Genomic DNA, 22,502 nt, shown 5'->3' on the forward strand with positions numbered 1-22,502 from the left:
ATCACTGTTCGGGCTCTGGCTGATTGTACACACTGCTCCTTCTCGTTTTTCTCTTAGAAACTCTTGCTCGTTTTAGAAAAATCATTTCTTTTGAAAATTTTTCTCAAATCCTTATTTTGAGTCCAGATTTACCCGAAGGTGCATCCGAATCCCTCAAACCAAGGCTCTGATACCAACTTGTAACACCGTAAATTTTCAAACAATTTTTCATTTTAAATCACATAATTCTCATAACACATTTCTCAAAAATCCCATTTATTTAATTTACAAATCGCAACTCCATAATTATTTGATTAGTAATCCAGGATCCTCCAAACATAACTCTTTCTCTGGTGTGTACAATCAAGCCGGCGCCTTCCCGCGATCCTGAGAAAAACCTGAAACACATATCACATAACACGGTAAGCACGAAGCTTAGTGGGTTCTCCAAAATACCACACATATCTTATTAGCCTTCAAAATATGGGAAGAGGTGTGCAATGAAAGATTAATCCACGCAAGCCTTCAAAATATGAAGGTAATTCCATCAAGAACTAAACCAAACGTTGCCCTTCCCTTCTATCAGTATAAGGCTTAAAAGCGTTCAACTCAACAGGTTCTGTAAGAGCCAACTGATCCCAAAAATACGACATAGTTGCATAGAATTCCTGAACATTGAGATTGTTCTGTTGGAGGGCTCGGATATCAAACTCTAACTGGTACTTCTTTTCAAAATTAGACTGAGTATACAACCTATCTAAGTGATCCCAAACATTTTTTGTTGTGTCATACTTCGCCAACTAAGTACCAATAGATTGGATAATAGAATTATTAATCCAAGTAATGATCTTGGAGTTATCAGTCTCCCATAAATCCAGTAAGATTGCATAATTCACAACCTTGTCATCTGTTGGTTTTTCTTGTCACCTTTAACAATCCCCCACAAACGCTTACCTCGCAAGAAATTCTTCATAAAATAACTCCAATAGGCATAGTTCTTGCCATCGCGTTAGGTACTAATGGACTGAAGAGAGTCATCTTTCGGGGTCATACTTCCAATAATAGTCAAATGAAAATAAACAAAACCAACAGCAAATACGAATAGCCGCAGCAACAATCAAGATCTTGAAATAAAAAAAAAATCGAACAAATCATACTAAGCAGAATACAAAAATGAAGCAGGAAAACATACCCAAACCCTTAAAATTTTCCAAGCATAATACAGTTCGATCCGCCCAACGCCGTGCCTACTACAACTCACCCCCAAAAACGAAAATACAAATGATCAACCGCGCTCTGATACGATGTAAACTAACAAGAAAAAGACATAGAACAGCTAGGGTTTCATATTATTATCAAATGAGAAGTACAATTACAATGAAAGGGAGACATAATTTATAAACTAACTAATTAGGGTTTCCTAGCTAATGTGCCAACATAATACCCAATACAAAATAAAGCCCAAAATCTTATTAGGCCAACACAAATCACATGCCATGCATGAACGTAACAAGGTGTTTCATCTTCAATAGAATGCTCATATTTAAACTCCCTGATAATTGGCCTACCTCCTTTGAAAATTAAAGGACCTGATGGCAAAGGCAAAGACAAATGCAAATAGTAGGGTGAATCCAACATGCATACCAGCAACTACACCAAGAAAACTTCTCTCAAATCCAAAATATCTCTCCAAGAAATCTTTTACAGTTTCACCATTCTCAAGCATATCTTCAGAGTCTGCAAACTGTGAAGTAACCAATCCATAGAGAGTCCAAGCAGACGGACATGCCCAATAGTACCATCTCCACCAGATAGGTATCCTCTGTTTACAAAATGGAGAACAAGAACATATGTGTAATTAATAAGGAAGATTGTAAATCTCAAATTTGAGGCAAAAATGTTGAGGATTAATGGAGCTTACAGTTCGTGGGATAACAAATCCTGAAAAGAGATTCCATATTCCATAAAATGAGGCAGCAACAATGGCAGCAACAGTGGGGTTGGGTGTCATGGCCACAGTCATCATGCCATAAAAGGTCATGTATAGTAATGTGAGGTACATGAAAAATAAATACCAACAGAATTTGGCTGCTGTCCATTGAAATCCAATCATTGCATACACTAGGAGACCGTATGTTGATGTTTGTACAAACACGTAGGGTAGTTCCACCAGAACCTGCGAAAGGAATTTAACAGCAGGTTCACATTTATAACAAATCATGTTAAGGGTTATGTACTAAGGGGTTGTTTCTTTTCTACTTAATGGGCTTAATGGGTTAAGCACATTATCTTGAAAACTATACATGGTTGTTCCTTTTTTCCTTAATCCGGACAGAATGACTTAAAAGATTAAGCAAAAAAAACCCTGGCTTAATGTATTCAGACACTAACCCTCATCTATTTCCCCTTCTTTTTTCCTCCAACCTCCTCTCATGTTAAACTTGATGATTATAGTTAGAAAGTAAGGATAAACGGTCTTCTAGTCTCATTTGGACAGTTATTCGTTCTAGAAAAGAAACATACCTTATGTGTACAACACTTAATTTGTCTAGACAGAATTCGTTACCTATTCAAACACTTTCTGAATAATAAGCTAAACTTATTATTAGTGTTAGGTGTTAGTTTAGTAACAGATTATGTGGCAGTTACAGTTATGTGACCGTTACGGTAGTTATAGTTATTTTAACCGTAAAATGAAGGGGGTGTGATGGTTAGGGATGAAGAGTCAAGTTGATTTAATTTCAATATATACATATGTAAACAGATGTAAATGTTGTTCTTGGGGTTTTGATAAGAAATCTTTGTTTGTTGTACAAGAATCCATCTTCTTCATAAGTTTCTTCCAACAATCTCTCCAACAGATTCTGTGTTTTTGGTTTGTTTCCAACACCACTTAATCCATACAGGACTTGATGAAAAAAAATCCCTTAAGTACCTGTGCGAAAGCATATGATAGGGCGGAATACATTCCTGCAGCTTTTTCTCTATAAAATACTGTCCTCTCAACAGCAACCACTGGCTGCACGGATGACGCATTTTGGGTCCCAATAAAAAGAACAGCAGCATACATAGAACCCATTGCATTAAGCAAATCTTGTTGTGATGTCCTGAAATTACAATCACACAAGTAAATTAATAAAAATACAAAACTAAGTTGAGATGTTTTCAATTCTATTACTCTTAAAGTATCTTACCTTTTGCCACCTAGATCCCAGAACATTGTCCCAAACATCAATCCAATTCCCAAAGTGAATAAAAATCTTACTGCAGTGTAAGAAGGATTTCGCCAGTATGACAGGCGTTGTTTCCATAGGCAAGCCATGCATTGTGTGAAGAAAGACTGAGAGTATCGAGTTGGGAAATAGAGATCTTTTGATCCGGGAAGCGGTGTATTCAGCTCATTAATAAGAGCTTTATTTCTCCTATCAATACGTGTAAGACATTACTAAAAGACAAAATTGCAAAAATGGTCCCCGTGGTTTCTTATTTTATGTGGTTATGGTCCAAACGTTTGAAAAGTTGCAAATTTGGTCCTTTTCAACAAGTTTTATTGTGGTTTTGGTCCATGATCCGTTAAGTTTAACTGGTTGGCTGTTAACTTTTTTAAAATGACAATTTTACCCTCAGGGACCATTTTCGCAGTTTTGTCTTTCACCATACCATAAGGACCATTTTTGCATACATTCTTTTTTATTTTATTGAAGTATTATATATTAATAAATATTATTTTTAATATATAATATTATATATTAATAAATATTGTTTTATTGGATTATTAATTTATTATAGTTGATTTTTTTTTATTTTTTTTTGTTAGAGTAATTCTTTTTATTGAGTTATTATATATCAATACATATAGTTTTTAATATATAATATTTATATCATAATAAATATATTACTAGATTATTAATTTCTTTTAGTTAATATTTGTAATTCTTTTTTTAAAATTATTTTTATTGGATTATTTAATTTATTATTTTCTTCATATACTAAATATTGTTTTATTGGATTATTTAATTTATTATTTTCTTCATATACTAAATATTGTTTAATTTATTATTTTCTTCATCTAGCTTATAATGAGAAACCATAGGGAAAATACCACCACCATCACTCGGTCACCACCACCACTTATAAATGTTATAGGGGTTTGCTGCGCATTATGTGGGATATGAAGGATTCCAGTGGATTATGAAGAGGTTGTCGCAGGTGGCTACCAGCAACGCTAGGTGGAATAGGGTAGGGTATCTATTGAACCTCCAATGAAGGTGTTTGGAGGTGATCCTGCTAATTTTTTACGATGATAAGCGACACTTTTACGTATTTCGACGACTTTGTGGTGAAACTAATAAAATTAAAAACAATTAATAGTATACATTAAAAATAAAATAATAATCCAATAAGATAATATTTATTATATTAAAAAAATAATAAATTAAAAGTAATATTTCAACAAATTAATAATTCAAAAAAACAAATTACAAAAATTAATAATCCAATAATGTATTATTTATTATGATGTAAATATTATATATTAAAAATAATATTTGTTGATATATAATAATCTAATAAAAAAAATTGCTCCAACAAAAAAGAAATTATAATAAGAATCAATTAAAAGAAACTAATAATCAAATAAAATAATGTTTTTAATATATAATAATCCCATAATATAATATTTATTATGATATAAATATTATATATTAAAAACTATATGTACTGATATATAATAATTCAATAAAAAAGAATTACTTCGACAAAAAAATTAAAAAAATATATAATTAACTAAAATAAATTAATAATCCAATAAAACAACATTTAGTATATCAAGAAAATAATAAATTAAAAGTAGTAATACAATAAAAAATAATTAAAAATTACAAAAATTAACTAAAAAAATTGATAATCCAATAATATAACATTTATTATGATATAAATATTATATATTAAAAACTATATGTATTGATATATAATAATTCAATAAAAAGAATTACTCCAACGATTTTTTTTTAAAAATCAACTAAAATAAATTAATAATCCAATAAAAAATATTTATTAATATATAATATTATATATTAAAAATCTATTAATATATAATACTTCATTAAAATTAAAAAGAATGTATGCAAAAATGGTCCTTATAGTATAGTAAAAGGCAAAACTGTGAAAATGGTCTCTGGGGTTAAAATTGTCATTTTAAGGAAGTTAACGGATGAGGGACTAAAACCACAACAAAACTTGTTGAAAAGGACCAAATCTGCAACTTTTCAAACGTTTGGACCGTAGCCACATAAAATGAAAAACCGTAGGGACCATTTTTGCAGTTTTGTCTTACTAAAATCATGAAACAGTTTAATGAAATGAAATTATTGGTATTGACTACTTGACTTACCTGTAAAGTTCAGAGTTTTTGTAGATTTGTGTGAAATCAATTCCAAGAGCCATTTCTTGTGCTGAGGTACTAACTTCTAACATCCATGTGGCAGGGTTATAACCGTCTTTGATCTTACTTATTCCTTCGATATCCTAGAGGCTAGAATGCTCAGTGGTGTATCACATTTTAAACCATTTTATGCAGATTGTGTTTTGTTATTTAAAACTTGTTAATAATGTAACCTTAATTACCTCAAAATACTTGATCAAATGGCAGGAATGGCGACCGACTGGTCCAACATATAACTCTTCTCCTCCTCGTTTCATCAAAAATAGCTGCAACCCATATATAAATTTTAGTATTCCCATTCAGGAAGTATAATCCCGAATGTAAAGTTTTGTTATCTTTACAAAAAGATATTGAAAGAGTACTGTTAGGGGCTGATTGATTAAATTGAATCATTTAGTGTCAAATGATTTCATCCTCTTAATGATTAAGAGAAGGTAAGGTTCCTTAACCGTTCACAGGCCTTATCAAACGCGTCGAGTGCTAACCAATTCAGAGGTGACCTCTAAATGGTTCCATCTAGAGGTTATCAAACAATCCCAATCAATTTGTTAGATTTGATGATGACTCAATAGCAGTTTGAACAGGTATCGGTTTGACCAGATAGAGAAGTGTCAACTACTTCCTTCATTAAGTTAATAGTCAATATTATATGATATTACAAGAGATCCTTAATTTATTATACCTCATCAAAAGCTTCAAATATATCAATGCTAGGTTGATGAATGGTGCACACAACGGTTCTACCCGTGTCCACGGTGTTCCTAACAGTTCTCATAACAATAGCAGCCGCTCTAGCATCAAGACCAGACGTTGGTTCATCCATAAATATTATAGATGGGTTAGCCACCAGCTCAACCGCTATGGTTAACCGCTTACGCTGTTCGGTTGATAGTCCATTTACACCTGGCAACCCAACTAATGCATCTCTTATTGGATTCAGTTCCACAAGATCCATAACTTCATCAACAAACATCTGCACATGTAGTTTTACTATTAAGTCTAAATTCTCCTTAGGGGCTGTCTTTTCTTCCAGTTAAGTTCTATATAAGTAAAGTGGTTGAATGAGTAATAAATTTTTGTGTGGATAATATGTTATATACATAAGAGTTGTTTCTTTTCTAGAATGAATAATCCATATGAATGGAAGTAAATTACCAATTTACCCTTACATTCCATGTTTTCCTCAATATTCATAAATTTAAACAATATTCATCAATTTAAAATGACAGGAGTTGGGAGGATAAAAGAAAAAAAAAATAGTAAAGTGTTAGTATCTTAATACATTAAGCCAGGTTTTGTGGCTTAAACCCTTAAGTCTTTTAGTAAAAAAAGATCAATATATTCCTTAATTACCTTTCTGGTTTCAGAATCAACATCTGCTGGCAGCCTTAGCCAAGCAGAGTAAATCAAGGACTCATGCACTGTGACATGAGGTGAGTGGATGTCATTTTGTTCACAGTATCCTGAAATTCGAGCGAAAGTTTCCTGCCTCTTTGGGTACCCTGAAATGACAATATTACCCTCTATATATCCACCTGTTTTCCTTCCTGCCAGCACATCCATCAAAGTAGTTTTACCAGCGCCACTAACACCCATTAATGCTGTAAGAACACCCGGTCTGAATGCCCCACTCACACCCTTTAATAACAGCAATCGGTCCTCAACTACTCCTTGCTCTTTCATTTCCTTTAATGCCAAAGTTCATTAGTTTCAATCAAATATGATAAAGAATCTTGATTAATATTAGGAAGTAGGAACTAAAACAAGTTTATAACAAGTGTGTTTATAACCACCTGGGGCATATCAACTGAGTATTTAACATCATCGAAGGTGATACAATGTGGTTCAAATGGAAGAATCATTCCCTTTTTCTTGCTCATGGAATGTAACTCAACAGCTGAAGGATTTTGGGCTTCGTTTTCATCTAATATAACAGTTTGATGTTTCTCCAAAGCTGCATATGTGTTCCTATTTTGTTAAAGTTCTATGAATTAATTCATAAATAAGAAGAAGGATGGATACGTACGATTTAGAAATGTGAGAGCTAGCGTGTAGGTAAAGTTGAAGAGGAACACATATCCAATCAAAGCCGCTACTGCAATCCAATACCAATATGCATATGGGAAGAAACCTCTAGATGTTATAATCCTCACTCCTAGGGACTCTGTTGAGTTAGGCAATACCTGTACTTAATGTTAAAAACGGTTAGCTTGAATGAACATATAGTGTGTATATATATATATATATATATATATATATATATATATATATATATATATATATATATATATATATATATATATATATATATATATGTGTGTGTGTGTGTGTGTGTGTGCGCGCGCTCTTGTGCGGGGAGAACTCTAGAAAAACCTAAATTATTATCTCCTAATAATGGAAAAACCATTATGTTATTATGTGTACAATAAAACCATTTTATTTTTAATAATGCCTAAAATAATGCTTCGTAAATGACAAACACTTGATATTCGGTTATCTAGCATTTGTGGTTATAAATAAAGTCGATCATTATTTTCTAATGCGCGAAAAAATCATTATGTTATAGTTTTGTACAAAAAAAACTATTTTATGTTATGATTTTTTACAATAAAACCGTTTTATATTCTTGTTTTATACAATAAAACCTTTATTTTTCTTGGCCCATATTTTTTTTTTGTTGAGAAATCATACTTGATAAATTTTTTTAATGGTTCCACAGATGAAGCATAAAAACCCAACATAGGCCAATATATATATATATATATATATATATATATATATATATATATATATATATATATATATATATATATATATATAATTTGGGTCAAATAAGAGTAAATATTTGGTAGATATTATAAGAAGTGTATTATTTGTATGTTTTTGCCAAAACAGTAAAATTAATCATTAGATAATACAAAAATAACATAATTTTTGGAAAAAAAAATTGCCAAAAATACATCTCGATAATTCACTTTTTGTTGAATCAAATTTTGATGTGTTTTTCGAACAATTTTATTGAATCATTACAAAAATGAATCTTCGGTATTTTTGGAGGTTTTTTTTTTGTGAATGATATTATTTATCATTATTCAGTGATTTAGTTTTTTTAGTTCATCATAAAACATGCAAATAGTATTTGTTACCTTTCCCACCAAAAGTTTCTTTCTTACTATATATATATATATATATATATATATATATATATATATATATATATATATATATATATATATATATATATATACACACACATTATATTATTGTGGTATTTAAATGACTTACTCGGTTCCAACTATGCCCAAGAAACTCATTAACTACAATCCCATTCATCGCATACATCATTGGTGATGACCAATATCCCCAAATCCACCAAGACTTTATAGCATCTGTGATATTGCAAAAAAGACCACATTTCTTAATCAATATTTGATGGAAGATTTTCTTTTGTTTAGGAGTATATTGGGTGTGATGGAGTGAAATCGCAAAAGAATGAAAAGACTATAGAATGGAATGGATCATTATGTTTCATTATTATGTTTTGTTGGCTTGAATGAACAAAGGACTCATTCAAGCATAGTTGTAATATATTCAGCCATGCCATGAAGGAATGGAAAAATTAACATCCATCCCCCATAGAATGAAAATCAGCTGAGAAGAAAGGAATGTTGCATTCCATTCATATATGAAAAACAAACATGATTTTTTTTATTCGGTCATAATGCTTAAGTTTTATTCCCTCGTCTATTGCTGCATATACCAAACACTGTCTAATTAATTATGTACCTCGTGATAGGACAAAGCCACCCAAAGCGAATAGTATGAGAAGTGCAAATGAACCAAATGTGCTTGCAACAATCATATTTCGACCTAGTGCTGCAATAAAGCGAAATAATCCTGATGCCATCTGGTTGACGAGAAAGAGTAGCAAATACTGTTTAAAGAATCTGTAAAAAGGAGATTATTTAGTCATATATGTTACGCCCTAGGAGGCAAACAAGTAATGTTAGTTAATTTGAAGTAACAAACCTTTCAACATTTGAATCAAATCCAACTACATAATATGTAAGAAGAGTCCAAAGAAAAGTATCCATAAATGAGCTGGGAATCTTGATGATCCATGAAGGAAGTGTGTAAGCCCACGAGGGGTAAAACAGGAAATCCCTTTGCTTGTAAAAGACAGGAAGCTTTGCTATGGTCATGGAAAGCTCAGAAAATCCATTGAACATGATCGTAGTTACACCAAAAAAGAGTGCACCTGTGTATATCCCTCCATCTTCCACCGACCTTTTGTGCATTTCGGTTCGGAAAAAGACTGTCATTGTCAGAAATGACATCACAAGAAGCTGAAAGTAGGTAAGAAAATAAATTCTTTAAGTTTTAGAATTAATCTTTGAAAAATTAATATATGATTGTTTTTTTTTCTCATATTAACTCGTAAAGAGGTTGAATGAGCAATGATCTCTCTCCACATAAAGTGTTATATATATAAGGTCTGTTTTTGTTTCTTTATCTAGACAATATCAACCATCTTCATGAGACTAAATGACCATTTTACCATTACATTCCATAAAATAAATTTTACAATTTTCATCAATTTTAACGTGACAAGAGTTGAGAGGAAAAAAGAACAGAGAAAAGGTAAAGGGTTAGTGTCATAATACAATTAGCCATATTTTGGCTTACCTCATTAAGTTATAATGTCTGTATATTAAGTAAAAATAGAAAACAAAAAAAAAACTGTGTGTGTGTCTATATATATATATATATATATATATATATATATATATATATATATATATATATATAATAGGGTTAGGTTATTTTGTTTCTTACATTTATTGTGTGCTAGAATGCACCAATAGGAATTTAGTAAATTAAATAATTATTTAATTAAATAAACATAAATATATTAAATGATTTCCATAATTATAATTTTCTTTTTATGGAAACTAATTAAATCCATCTTTAATGTCAGCAATAACATTCTTTCAGAATGAATTCGCATGTAGGTTTTTATATAGGAGTTCGTATTTTGTTTCAGGACTCACTCACTTAAAATACAATAAAGTTGCATGGAATATGAAGAACGATAGTGTATTCTACTAGAATACACTCTCATTCTGCTGGAATACACTCTCATTCTTCTAGATATGGATTCATTCTGAAATAATATTATTGTTGACAACGAATTTAATAGGTTTCCATAAAAATGAGTTATAAGTATGGATAACATTTAATATACTTATAATTAATACTAAAATCATATTGGTACATTCTAGCACACAATAGATGTGAGAAACATTTGAACCTACCTATATATATATATATATATATATATATATATATATATATATATATATATATATATATATATATATATATATATATTCCGATCAAGTGCTTAACACATTAAGCCCATTAAATAAAAAAGATACAACTCCTCCAACTTAATTGAGTACGTACTTGAAATAGTTTGAATATGTAGACGAATGAGTTTCTCTTCATAAGCAAAAATTCTCTTGAAATGCAGGCTTTCAAGAGCTCCTTTTTGTTCACTCCATATATTTTGGTTGTCAATGCAGCAGGATGGCTCTTGTTTTTGTCATATGGGATCGAAATCTCTTCTGCCATTCTCCTTCCTTCATGGAAGGATTCATATGCCTCAGCAAATTCTTTGGATGTGATAAACCTGTAAGGTTGGTCTCTCTCTATCCAGTATTGCTCCTGGTCTTTCTTTGATGTTACCTATGGATATATGTGTGTTTGAGCACGCTGCTTTTACATAAGCTTTTCTTGTCAAATAAGTTCTTGAAAGTCAAATACGCTATAGCGGAGCTTTTTCATGATTCATTTTATTTTTTATTCTTTTAGCTTATTATATTACAGATAAAAAATGTTATGCCGTTTAATATAAATTTTCTAAAACTCACTAACCCAGTTTTTTTAGTTTTAGAAAAATGTAAGTAAGAAAAAGTTAATTAGAAATACTAGTAACATTAAATAAACATTTATTATATTATATTATATTTCAAGTATTGTGTAATGAAATATTGCTTACCAAAGGGCTTCTAGCCCAGCGGTATCCGGTGTTGCCTCCCTCTTTGAGGTTGAGGGTTCAAGTCCCGTTGACATAGGTGGATTTAAGGTATAATTTAGGAGTAGATTAGATTTACCGTTTTATAAAAATTTAAAATATTGCTTAATTCATATTAGTAAGTTTAATTTATTTTCATTTGTTGTTTGTAGAAAGATAATGTATGTATACTATTAATTCAAAATAATTAAATTTTAAATATATTTATTTACATAAAAAGAGTAAGTAGATCTCAATTAAATTGTATATATTTTAAATTTATTTTCTTTATTACGAAAATTAAATATACTACTTATTTATTTTAAATTTAATTTTTTTTATTTTTATATAAAATAAATGATATAAACTGAAATTGATATGACTTGTTAATAAGCTTAGTGAAAAATGGATATTTTGAGGTTTTTGACTTTTTCGTTTGGTGATCTGTTGACCTGGTTGACCCTTTTAGCGCCCGGTTCTTTTATCTACCCCGTCCGTTCTCACGAACTGAATTCTCCTTAATTTTAGGTAATTAAAAGTCACCTCGACAATCCAAAAAAGCTTAACATATGTCAACTATATAGCAAAGCAAAGCTTCTTCAATAAGCTTATTTGTGGGTCCCATTATCAAATTAGTAGTTATTTTTGGTGTATTTTATACACTAAAAGAAATAAAATATATTAAAAATGATGAAAAAGCTCATGTAACAGCTTGTAACTACACTAGCTTATTGAAAGAGCTTGTAGATGTAAAAGCTACCACTAATAGGAAATAAGTTTTTTCAGGAGCTTTCTCACCCAAAAAGCTTTTTGAAAAAGCTTGGGAATGAAAAAGCGAACATCATAGGAGATAGGCTTTTACATCCAAAAATACTATTGAAAAAGCTCCTGCTATGGATGATCTTAGCAATTAAGAAGTTAGTTACATCCATATTTGTTAGTTTGCATAAGAAGAAGCCGAAACAAATCTAGAAATAACACTTACTTCTTGCAAGAAGTCAGCAACACCTTTCCTTTCTGGACATTTAAATCCCATTGATTCAAAAAACTCAAGCACTTTTTCACGTGGACCCTGATACACAATCTTGCCATCCGTGAGCAATATTATGTCATCAAATAGATTATAAGTTTCGGGTGCAGGCTGTAGGAGTGAAATAACAGCAGTTCCTTCAAAAATCTGAATATATTGCCTCAAAGAATTCACAATATGAAACGTTGTAGAACTGTCTAAACCCGTAGATATCTCATCCATAAGAAGAACCTTTGATGGGCCCACTATCATTTCACCTACACGTTTTCATCAAATCCAGAAAACATGTATCAAATGTCACTCTCTGTGTGTCATATGAAAGCTTATGTACCTGTAGTGACTCGCTTTCTTTGTCCACCAGATATGCCTCTTATCATTTGATCCCCTACCATGGTATCTGCACAGATATCTAGTCCCAAGATCTAAATGGGACACAAAACATTATTGTTATAGTTTAATGTTTTAGAAGTCAATAATTTTTAGTTTTTATAGTATACCTTGAGAATATAATCTGTGACCACACTTGTCTCTTGACCTTCTGTTGCTGCTGCCTAAAGCATCATAGAACAATCACAAGTTATTTTCTTTTTCAAGTTAAGTCAAGGGGTTGTTTCTTTTTTAGTTAATGAGCATAATAAGTTAAACATTTAATCTGGAAACCTATATATCGTTGTTTCGTTTAACTTAATTAATCTGGAAAGAATGACTAATGGAATAACCCGAAAAAATTGGCTTAATGTATCAAGACACTAACCCTTTACCTATTTGTCCTTTATTTCTCCCTACTCCTGTCACATTAGAATTTATGAATACTGTTATAATCGTTGAATATTATGAATATTGTTTTTTTTGGAATGTCAAGGTAAAATAGGCATTTAGCCAGGTTAAGATGGTTTATTAGGTCCAAAAAAGAAACAAACTTATGTATGCAACACTTCATTACAAACATCATTACCCATATTTAAGCCCTTTGACCCAAGTAAGACTTAATGGAGAAAAAAAAGCAGCCCTTAAGGCATAATAACCTAATGTAACTCCTTTATTACCTTCATGTATATATCAATATCAGGATCGGGATGAATATTTGCATCTTTTTCTCTTTTTGACAACTCTGCCAACATTTCTGTAATTTATTGGACAAAAACTATGTCAGTAAAAATATTCCACCACAAGGTACATAGTGAAAATATACAGGTTGACATAGTGTAGAAATTAACAGCTAGGGTTATGCCAACTAACCATAACGTGATCCAATGCCCTGACATCTAGCAGAAAAAGCCAAGGTTTCTCTAACAGTCATTTCACCAATATGAAGATCATTTTGACTGATGTAAGCAGAGGTTCTCTGAGGCACGAACTCATGCATATCATGCCCATTGTATGACACCCTTCCTGACCACTGGTTACAAAAAAACAAGTTTTTTTTTTTTTTTTTTTACAAAATTGAAGTGAGAGATAACATAATATAAGTTTTCCTCAAAAGGGTATTCAAAAAAGTAAACGCATCGTAATTTACTGTAAGCTCCTTGGAAAGCTTCCCAGCCAAGGCTAATAACAAAGTTGTTTTTCCAGAACCTGGAGGACCTAAAAGTAGTGTCATCCTGTAAAAGAATAACATTAATAATTAATATATAGTTCATGTTTACTCAAATGGGATGCTTAAAAGTTAAAAACTCGGCTTTTTTCACCTGCCAGGTTTTATAATTCCACTTAGATCTTCAAGTATAGTGATATGCTTCTTCCTGTTTGGTAGTAAATGGAATATATTCAAGAATGCCTGCGAAATTCAGCATGACCATGAGCTAGATAGTTGTTGGGCTAAATGCAAAAAATAACAATATACTTTCATGCATTTGTGCATAATACTATCCTACTTTCATTTCTAGATATTACAACAATGTACTTTCAATTCCATTTCTTATTAGCGCCTCTATAATAGGAGCTTATTGAGGAGCTTTTCCGGTCAAATAAGTTTCGCATGATACGGGTAATATTTCCGATGATGATTTCCATTCAATACAACAAAAATATATACATGTACACTGTGGACTAGGCTTTAGAATACATGGAGCGACTAATACTAATACAAATACAATAATACATATACACACTAACATCCCCGGCAGTTGAAATGGGAGTAGATGACCAGACATTTAAACCGGATATGAACTCCTCGAAGAGAGACATAGGAAGCCCTTTAGTGAAGATGTACATCGACTGTGATGAGGAGGGGATATGAAGTACACGAATATGTCCCATGCATGACAACTTTGCCGCGAACAAAAAACGGATACACTACAAGGAAAACGATCATTAGCGGCGACAAAAGTCGCCGGTAATAAGTCAAGTTTTCATCGGTAATAGTAATAGTGGCGACGCGTCGCCGGTAATAAGTCGCCGCTATTGCTTCGTCGCTATTGATCAACTTGTCGCCGCTAATGAGAGATGTCGCCGCTAATGAGGTGTGTCGCCGGTAATAACGAAGTCGCCGGTAATAACTCTATCGCAGGTAATAGTGTCGCCGGTAATAACAATTTTCATTTTTTTAATTTTTTTTTAATTAACGATTTTGGTTGCCGGTAATATTGTAATAATGTCCTCGGTAATTAGATAACAACATTCGATTAAATATCAAAAATAATAGTGTCGACGTTAATTACAAAACAAACATCCGATTATAATTAACTAAATATCAAAAGTCATAATATCCGATTAAATATAAAAAGTAATAATGTCGCCCGGTAATTACATAACATCCGATTAAATATAAAAAGTAATAATGTCGCCCGGTAATTACAAAAAACAACCAAAGTTTTACAATCTACCCATGTGATTGGTCATCTGATGTTGGAACGGATTGGTTGATAGAAAGACCATGTTGATGTAATCACAAAACACAGGGGGTAGATTTCATGAGCGGAGAGTGAAGCTCATGAAGATTGGCGTAACCATGTGGTTTTTGCAACGGCGTTTTCAACGTCCTGAGACTCTACTTCAGCACTAGAACGTGATACGGTGCCTTGTTTTTAGAAGTCCGAGATCATTGGTTGTTCTCAAGAAATACACAATAAATCGAAGAAGATCTCCTGGTCAAGTGGCATCCCCTAACCGACGTCGGATTAAGCAATAAGACCTCAAGCTGGAGAGGCATGGTGTTGAAAATGATCATGAGGAATTGCATTTTTCACATCTAGCTGATGAATCGACTAACGATATGAAAGAAATAGACTGAGGACGGTACGTATCCTTTTCGGTTTGTCAATCAGACTAAAAGTCTCATCACATCGGATACCTGGTCGTTGACTTTTGCCATTAGCAACCAAATGTGCTTTGTACTATGCCTAAGACTCATCAACGTTATGTTTCTTCTTGAATAATTAAATGGATCAGGCAACATTATAACCTATGTGTCTTTGAACAAGTTTTCATCATCTGTTAGTAATAAGAGCATTGTATTCATCATTCATTGCATTAAACCAATTATGGTTATTAAAAACCTATAAATATGAGTGAGAGACTGATGACTCATTTTGAACAAGAATATTAACTCATTTTGAACAAGAATATTAACATGTTGAATGGGTTTGGTCACACTAAGTTTGCTTTGTGTCATACGAGTGATCGTCAAAATAGACTGGTTTTCTATGATAAGAGCCTTGACTGATTGATCTTGTGTCAAGGGGGAGTGAGACGAGAATGCGGTTGTTGGGGTGGATGTGGCAACATGTAGAGGGGCTGTCGAGAAGGTATTGGCAGCAAGTGAAGCAAAGATGGTGGCAACAAGAACATGAGCTGCCAAGTGAGTAGATATGGGGTTGATTAGTGTTTATGAATTGGAGTTGGAGGTGGAGTTAGAGGGCCGGTGAACTAAGAAAGTGTTGAAAAATGAGAGAATTTTTGTAAATGTCATCTAGAAAGTCATTAGGGAGTTTGGTCACAGTATCATAAGCATTTCGGGAAGGAAAATTTTCTTAGAGTTATGGTCACAGCATCGAAAGCCTCCGTGATGGGATGGGTAGTCGAGAAAGGTGGATGGTGATGAGCAAGGAGCTAGCTTGTGGGTGGAAGGTAATATGTTGAAAAGACGACAAGACATATGAAGATATTCCTCCCAAAATGTTGGCGGAAGATGACCGGTAAAGAGGAAAGAACGGATGATGTTGTTAATGGTACATAACATCTAGTCAGATTTTTCGTTTTGTTGAGATGCATGAGGACAAGCAAAATCTTATTTATATATATATATATATATATATATATATATATATATATATATATATATATCATTTGCATCACAAAAGTTGTAAAAGAGTTTGTTATCATATTCACCCCATTATCATTTTGGAAAGTTGGGTTCTATTGGGTTGAGCTTGATGCAACGAAATGGGTTTGCTCCTGATTCGACAACTAGGTTAGTTTTGTAAGCCCGGTGACGGATTCTATGCAGTAGGGCTTTGTTAGTGGGCATTAGGATCGTGGTTTTGATGAGGTGGAGTAGGAACCATACCATTACCGAGAGAAGTAGGATCAAGGGTAGGATCTAAGGTTCCTTCGACGACCATAACCCCACAAAGAGCCAAAGAAAGCAAGGTAAGGCGACGAATGTTTCTGTTTGAGGTAAGGGTGCTGGCGGTTGTTGCTGAAATTGATGACGTTGTCGGCTATCAGAGGAACAACGATGTCCATTACATCCTCCCCTCCGATACTGTCACAACAGTGAAAATTAGGTCAATTTTAGTCAAACAATATCACTCTTAACACTTATGTAATAGACCTAATGAGGAATATTCGATACATTTTCATGTATGTAAAGTTTTACACTTCGAAATACATAAGAAATATCAATTAAATATTAAATAGTACGTATTTGTGACAAACAAACATTTTCATTATACATAAGTAATGATTTGATACATATGATTGCAAGAGATGTATGTATTAAGTATTATTATGCATAGATGATACGATAAGCATATAGCACATGTAATTACGAAACCATTGACAAAAAGAACGTTGAAAACAGAGTTTATATGTAAAAGTTATGTCAATCCGTAGAAAACAGACAGTTGAACAAAAGCACATGGCATGTTGTCGTAATAAAGCAACTTCAAACGAGTTCTACTACGTATTAGAGAATGAATTTTCAACTCCTAACAACTTTTCCTAAAGACTAACTGAATTTATAAATTTATCACGTTCCTAACTTTTTTTACCTGAAAAAGCCCAATACAACTATGGATAAGATCAAGCAGTAACGATAACAGCTTTTTCATAAAGAAATCTTTGATCAATTTGTTAGGTTAGTTACGGGATTCGTCACAAAAATATATTTATATCTTACAAACTAGGAAATGGTGTAGTGTTTGAATCAATCGCTAACTTTTCCATTACATGACAAACCGACCCTTTCGCAAAGTAAAAATGCGTAATTGCAAGCAAGTTTCTACCGAAAACCAACCTTCAACTGACTCGTTAGGATAGCTATGCTATGACTCACAATCTAATTAATATTTGCGTTTTCTGAATCATGAGAAAGTATATTATTTGAATTATTAGACGGAAACATTGCAACTGAAATTCCACGAAATACCTACATCTTGTTAGGATAAGATCAAAGTCACATCAAAGATTCGGACTGTTGGATCATTTTTGGAATTAGTATAAATATGAGGGCACCCTCATCTCTCTATACACATCAAAAATCTATCCCATCTCTCTTCCAAGCCTCTGCCCCTCTCCCTCTCTTTTCCGGTCGTCGATTGGTTGCCGACATCCCTCCTCGGCACAGCCCTCCTCCGCCCCTTTTCGTCGAGCACCGTCGCAGCGGACCATCGTCATTGCTCTAATCAATCGGCTTCCATCCTTCGCTGCTCCAACCAACCACACCACAACTCTGTCCAGCCTCCTCTCCATCGACAACATCCCTCCGCCACCTCATCACCAACAACAGCTGCCTCCAGTCGTCGTTACGTCTCCGATCGCCGCCACCGGTTACTATTCACCGACAAACTTTATGACCAAACTCCGATAAAAGAACTTTTCATCCATCAAAGTCACTATTCATCAATAGGAGAAGATCTTTCCAACTATTTTCTAGATTATCTCGATAAATTTGGATTAAAGCTACGCAAACTTCGAAGTGAGTTTACGGCCCCACTTTTAAACCTTAGCTTTCGGGGAAGAATACATGCATAAAACTGCTATATACATATTATTTAACTCGCATTTTATACAAACGGGTATGTAAAACACTGCGAACCTCTGCTTACAAAACTAATACAGTAGGGTTATATGGACGGTCGAACCTCTGCTTATAAGAATAATACAGTAGGCTTATATTATCAAACCTCTGCTTAACTACTACAATAAGAAGTATACTTTCAAATATTTTCCTAATAGACTTTGGCATTAAATGTTAAGGCTTATAAACCTATAAACTATTTTATTTAATGGTTTATGTGAGAGACAATCATCAACTAATTACCAAATACTTAGGAAGACCCCTAACTTATAACCTTAATTCTTCGGGAGAGAATGAATTATGTATATATCTATACACAGGTTGACACCCCTACCTGTGGTTGCTAGCTACGACCTGGACGGTCGAGTCAAGCCAGGTGATAATTGTCTACACTACTATGACGTCAGGAGGGCATAACATACAGTCAGGAGCTCAGTTGTAGGAACTCACAATAATGTTAAATACATTTATATATAGGGTAGGAAACTACCTATATACATAGTAACACACTTTTGGTATAGAAAGTACATTTAGATTCAGACATTACAAACATGTGAACTCACCAACTTTAAGTTGACACTCTTTCAAAACACATGTATTCTCAGGGAACTAAGAAGCTAGAGGTCATACTCTTGGAATAATCATGGGATTGTAGTCTATCTATCGTATTCTAGTACTTTCATAGTTGCCTACTTTTCTGGCATGTTCTGTAGTTTCTGATTTTCATATACCCTAGACTAGGGAATATGTAATTTCCCCTTATCAAGCAATAAAACTAGATATTTCATGTTTTACTGTTGTATTGTTCGGTGTATGCAAACGACTGTGATCCATGATGTCGTCTCACCGCCCAACGTTTTCGCCGCCGACTAGGGGTGTGACACCTACCATGGAGATGATTTCCACCACTGTGAGTATGGTTCTCGTCCAACAGAATAGTAGGAGAATAGGGATTGTCATAATGAGAAGCTTGAACATGCCTTACTTGATTCATCCAATTCTCCTCGAGAAGGAGCATGGATCGAGTCACTAGAAATGAAGGAAGTAGGGATCAATGTCGGATCAGACTCGCGATGTAGTCATATTTCGGGGAAAGACTATTGATCATGTACATCACCAAGTTCTTCTATGGAACCTTACAGTCAACGTTGTCCAGTATATCAACAATCGTTTTTATCCTAGTGTAGTAAATTGGTGATTGACGAGTCACGATTGGAAATCGTTATGAGTTCACTATCAAGTTGTACAATCTTTGTTGTCGCGAAATAGGGTTTCAATACTTAACCTAACTTATGAGGTTGTGCATGTTTTCATGTTCATTTGGAATTGGGACTGAGAGATCCCATATATTAGGTTTTGACAAGAGAGTCTATAGGAGTTCATTATTGATTTGTGTTTGTTGGTGAAGCTTTGTCATCTAGGTGTTTGTTGGGACTGAGAGATGGAACGATGAATATATGTTGGTGATTTCATATGTTTTCTTCATATGGTGGAGGATTAGAGGTTGGTTTGAGAGAGAGATAGAGAGAGAGAGAGAGAGAGAGAGAGACCATGATAAAGATAATATTTCCCATGATGATTTCCATTCAATAGAATAGAAATACATACATGTACACTATAGACTAGGGCTTACAATATGAGAAGTAATTCGTACACAATAATTTTTTTCCATACATAACAAATTATGTTTTGTAGAGTTGTACGATATAATATTTTAAAGCACAAATTAATACAAATACAATAGCACATAACATGGCAAGCTATTGTGAGAGCCTTTGCATAACTAGTTTTTTCACTTTGCTTCTAAATTTACAAGCTTTCTACATAGAGCTTTTTCATAATATATATTATATTTTTTATCTTATTAATTACAAATAAATATGCTTTGTAAAAAAAGCCTTACGGTAGTAGAGATTTTAAACTTTATGGTTTGTTGAGTTGACCTTGATCTGGTATAGTGAAAAAAAAAATCTTTTCTAAAAGCTCTTAACACGGTATCCAATGAAAAATCCATCTAATTATAGCATTGTACTTACAGTGAAAACTGTTTTTTATTAATTTTCAAAAGTAAGGTATTTTAATAAGAAAAAATGAGAGTAGGATCCTATAATAAACAAACAATGAAGATACATTTCTATTTCTAGCAATAGTTTACTGTATATTCCAAAATATCATACCTCTAGGATTTCAATGATGAAATTAAGGAAACTAGGCAATGATCTGCAGCCTGTGAAAGCATCAGCTTCCACTGTCAAATGCTCAAATCTCACTTCAATTGTAGGCAAATCAATTCCCACCCTGAAAATTCAAAAAAAAAAAAAAAAGACCGAATTTTAAAAATAATAATAATAATAATAAATCAAGTTTTTGAAAGGTTTTAATGCTCAAATTACGTGTCAATTCTGTCTCTGAGCTTCAACAAGAACTTCTCATTATCTTCTTCAGGTACTTTTACCAGTCTATCGAGCAAATGCTTCCTGTCTTCTACTCCAAGATTATCAACAAAAATCTCATCAGGTGATCCACTAGATCCATAAAGCAGACCTTTTTTCAACCTATCAGAAGTTGGTAGCTTTTCAAGAACAGCACATTTCAGAGCTTCTTCATCATCATCATCATCTTCATGTCGATTTGACTGAGAGAAAACGTCCAATCCACTGTCCCTCCACGAAGTGGTACGACTACTCCCTAAATTAAAACTTCTACTAGCCTTGTATATATCACTTCCATCCATTTTCACACTCTGACTAAAAAATATTCACGATTTGAAATGGGGTTTCACTGTCTATTTTAAAGCTGATCAAAAATGCATTATGTATATATTCTTTTAGAGGAACAACTTTTTGTTGTTGTGGATAGAAAGGAAAGTAGTTGTCTTTATAAAAGACTCCGAATATCCAAAAGGCAATAATTGGTTGAGATATTTTTAGTCATAGTAATCATTTTACTCATGTCTCACGTTGGCACTCACCACATCCTTAGCGACGTTAATTTCTAGAATAAAGCATATCACTAAGCTTCATAGTGCTTGCGAATGTAAGATATGTGTATCACGTTTATGCTATTTGGGGGAAAAATCAAATAATTATATATAATATCAAGTTAGCAACAGATCCAATAGTAAAACACAAAAATGGTGAGTTTTAAACATTGAAATTGTGTAATCAATCCAACCAAATACTAAAATGGTGTATTTTAGAGGTCAAACATTTTGGCCTTCATATTTAGTGTTTGAGTGTATCCCACACACTAAAATGGTGTGTTTTAGAGGTTGGTTGGAATGCTAATGAGAAAAACCAACACTAACATGGTGTTTTTTAGTGTCCCATTGGAATTGGTAGCCATATATAACTTGAAACTTGCAAAATGCTTAATTATAAGTTTCACTTACTATTATTATCCGTAAAAAATGAAGTGTACTTTACTATTGTGGGTGAGAAATGTGAGTAATGGTTAAGAAAATAAATAAATATATATATATATATATATATATATATATATATATATATATATATATATATATTGTTTTGATCTATAAAAAAATCATTTTAGAAGTTTCAACAATCTGCTTTGTTCAAGCCATTCTAAAACTGAATATTGAACTTAAATTACCTAATCTTTTAAAATTAATAATCAATAATTATTTTTCAAAAATGATAATTTAATAATAAAAGATCAAAATCGGTTATTAAATAGTCTTTGGTCTAGTTGTATCAAAATATATGAAATGTGT

The 22,502-nt window shown here is 32.7% G+C and overlaps 1 protein-coding gene across 1 annotated transcript; it reads right to left on the reverse strand.

Moving 5' to 3' along the window:
- Positions 1-1,303: 1,303 nt before the first annotated feature.
- Positions 1,304-21,602, reverse strand: LOC145116630 (pleiotropic drug resistance protein 1-like). Its single transcript, XM_079052951.1, has 23 exons — positions 21,163-21,602; positions 20,947-21,067; positions 14,217-14,305; positions 14,045-14,129; positions 13,768-13,927; positions 13,575-13,651; positions 13,026-13,079; positions 12,860-12,950; positions 12,484-12,785; positions 10,889-11,170; positions 9,452-9,768; positions 9,209-9,369; positions 8,708-8,811; positions 7,449-7,605; positions 7,216-7,376; positions 6,776-7,108; positions 6,105-6,395; positions 5,605-5,688; positions 5,372-5,505; positions 3,174-3,401; positions 2,915-3,086; positions 1,901-2,155; positions 1,304-1,801 (listed from the first exon to the last, which is right to left on the reverse strand). Exons 1-23 carry the CDS (start codon positions 21,501-21,503, stop codon positions 1,544-1,546), a joined length of 4,257 nt encoding a protein of 1,418 aa, XP_078909077.1. The 5' UTR covers positions 21,504-21,602; the 3' UTR covers positions 1,304-1,543.
- Between the last annotated feature and the right edge of the window lie 900 nt (positions 21,603-22,502).

The sequence above is a fragment of the Lactuca virosa genome, chromosome 5 (assembly GCF_052849685.1).
Source record: "Lactuca virosa cultivar CGN04683 chromosome 5, Lactuca_virosa_CGN04683_v6, whole genome shotgun sequence".
NCBI lineage: Eukaryota > Viridiplantae > Streptophyta > Magnoliopsida > Asterales > Asteraceae > Lactuca > Lactuca virosa.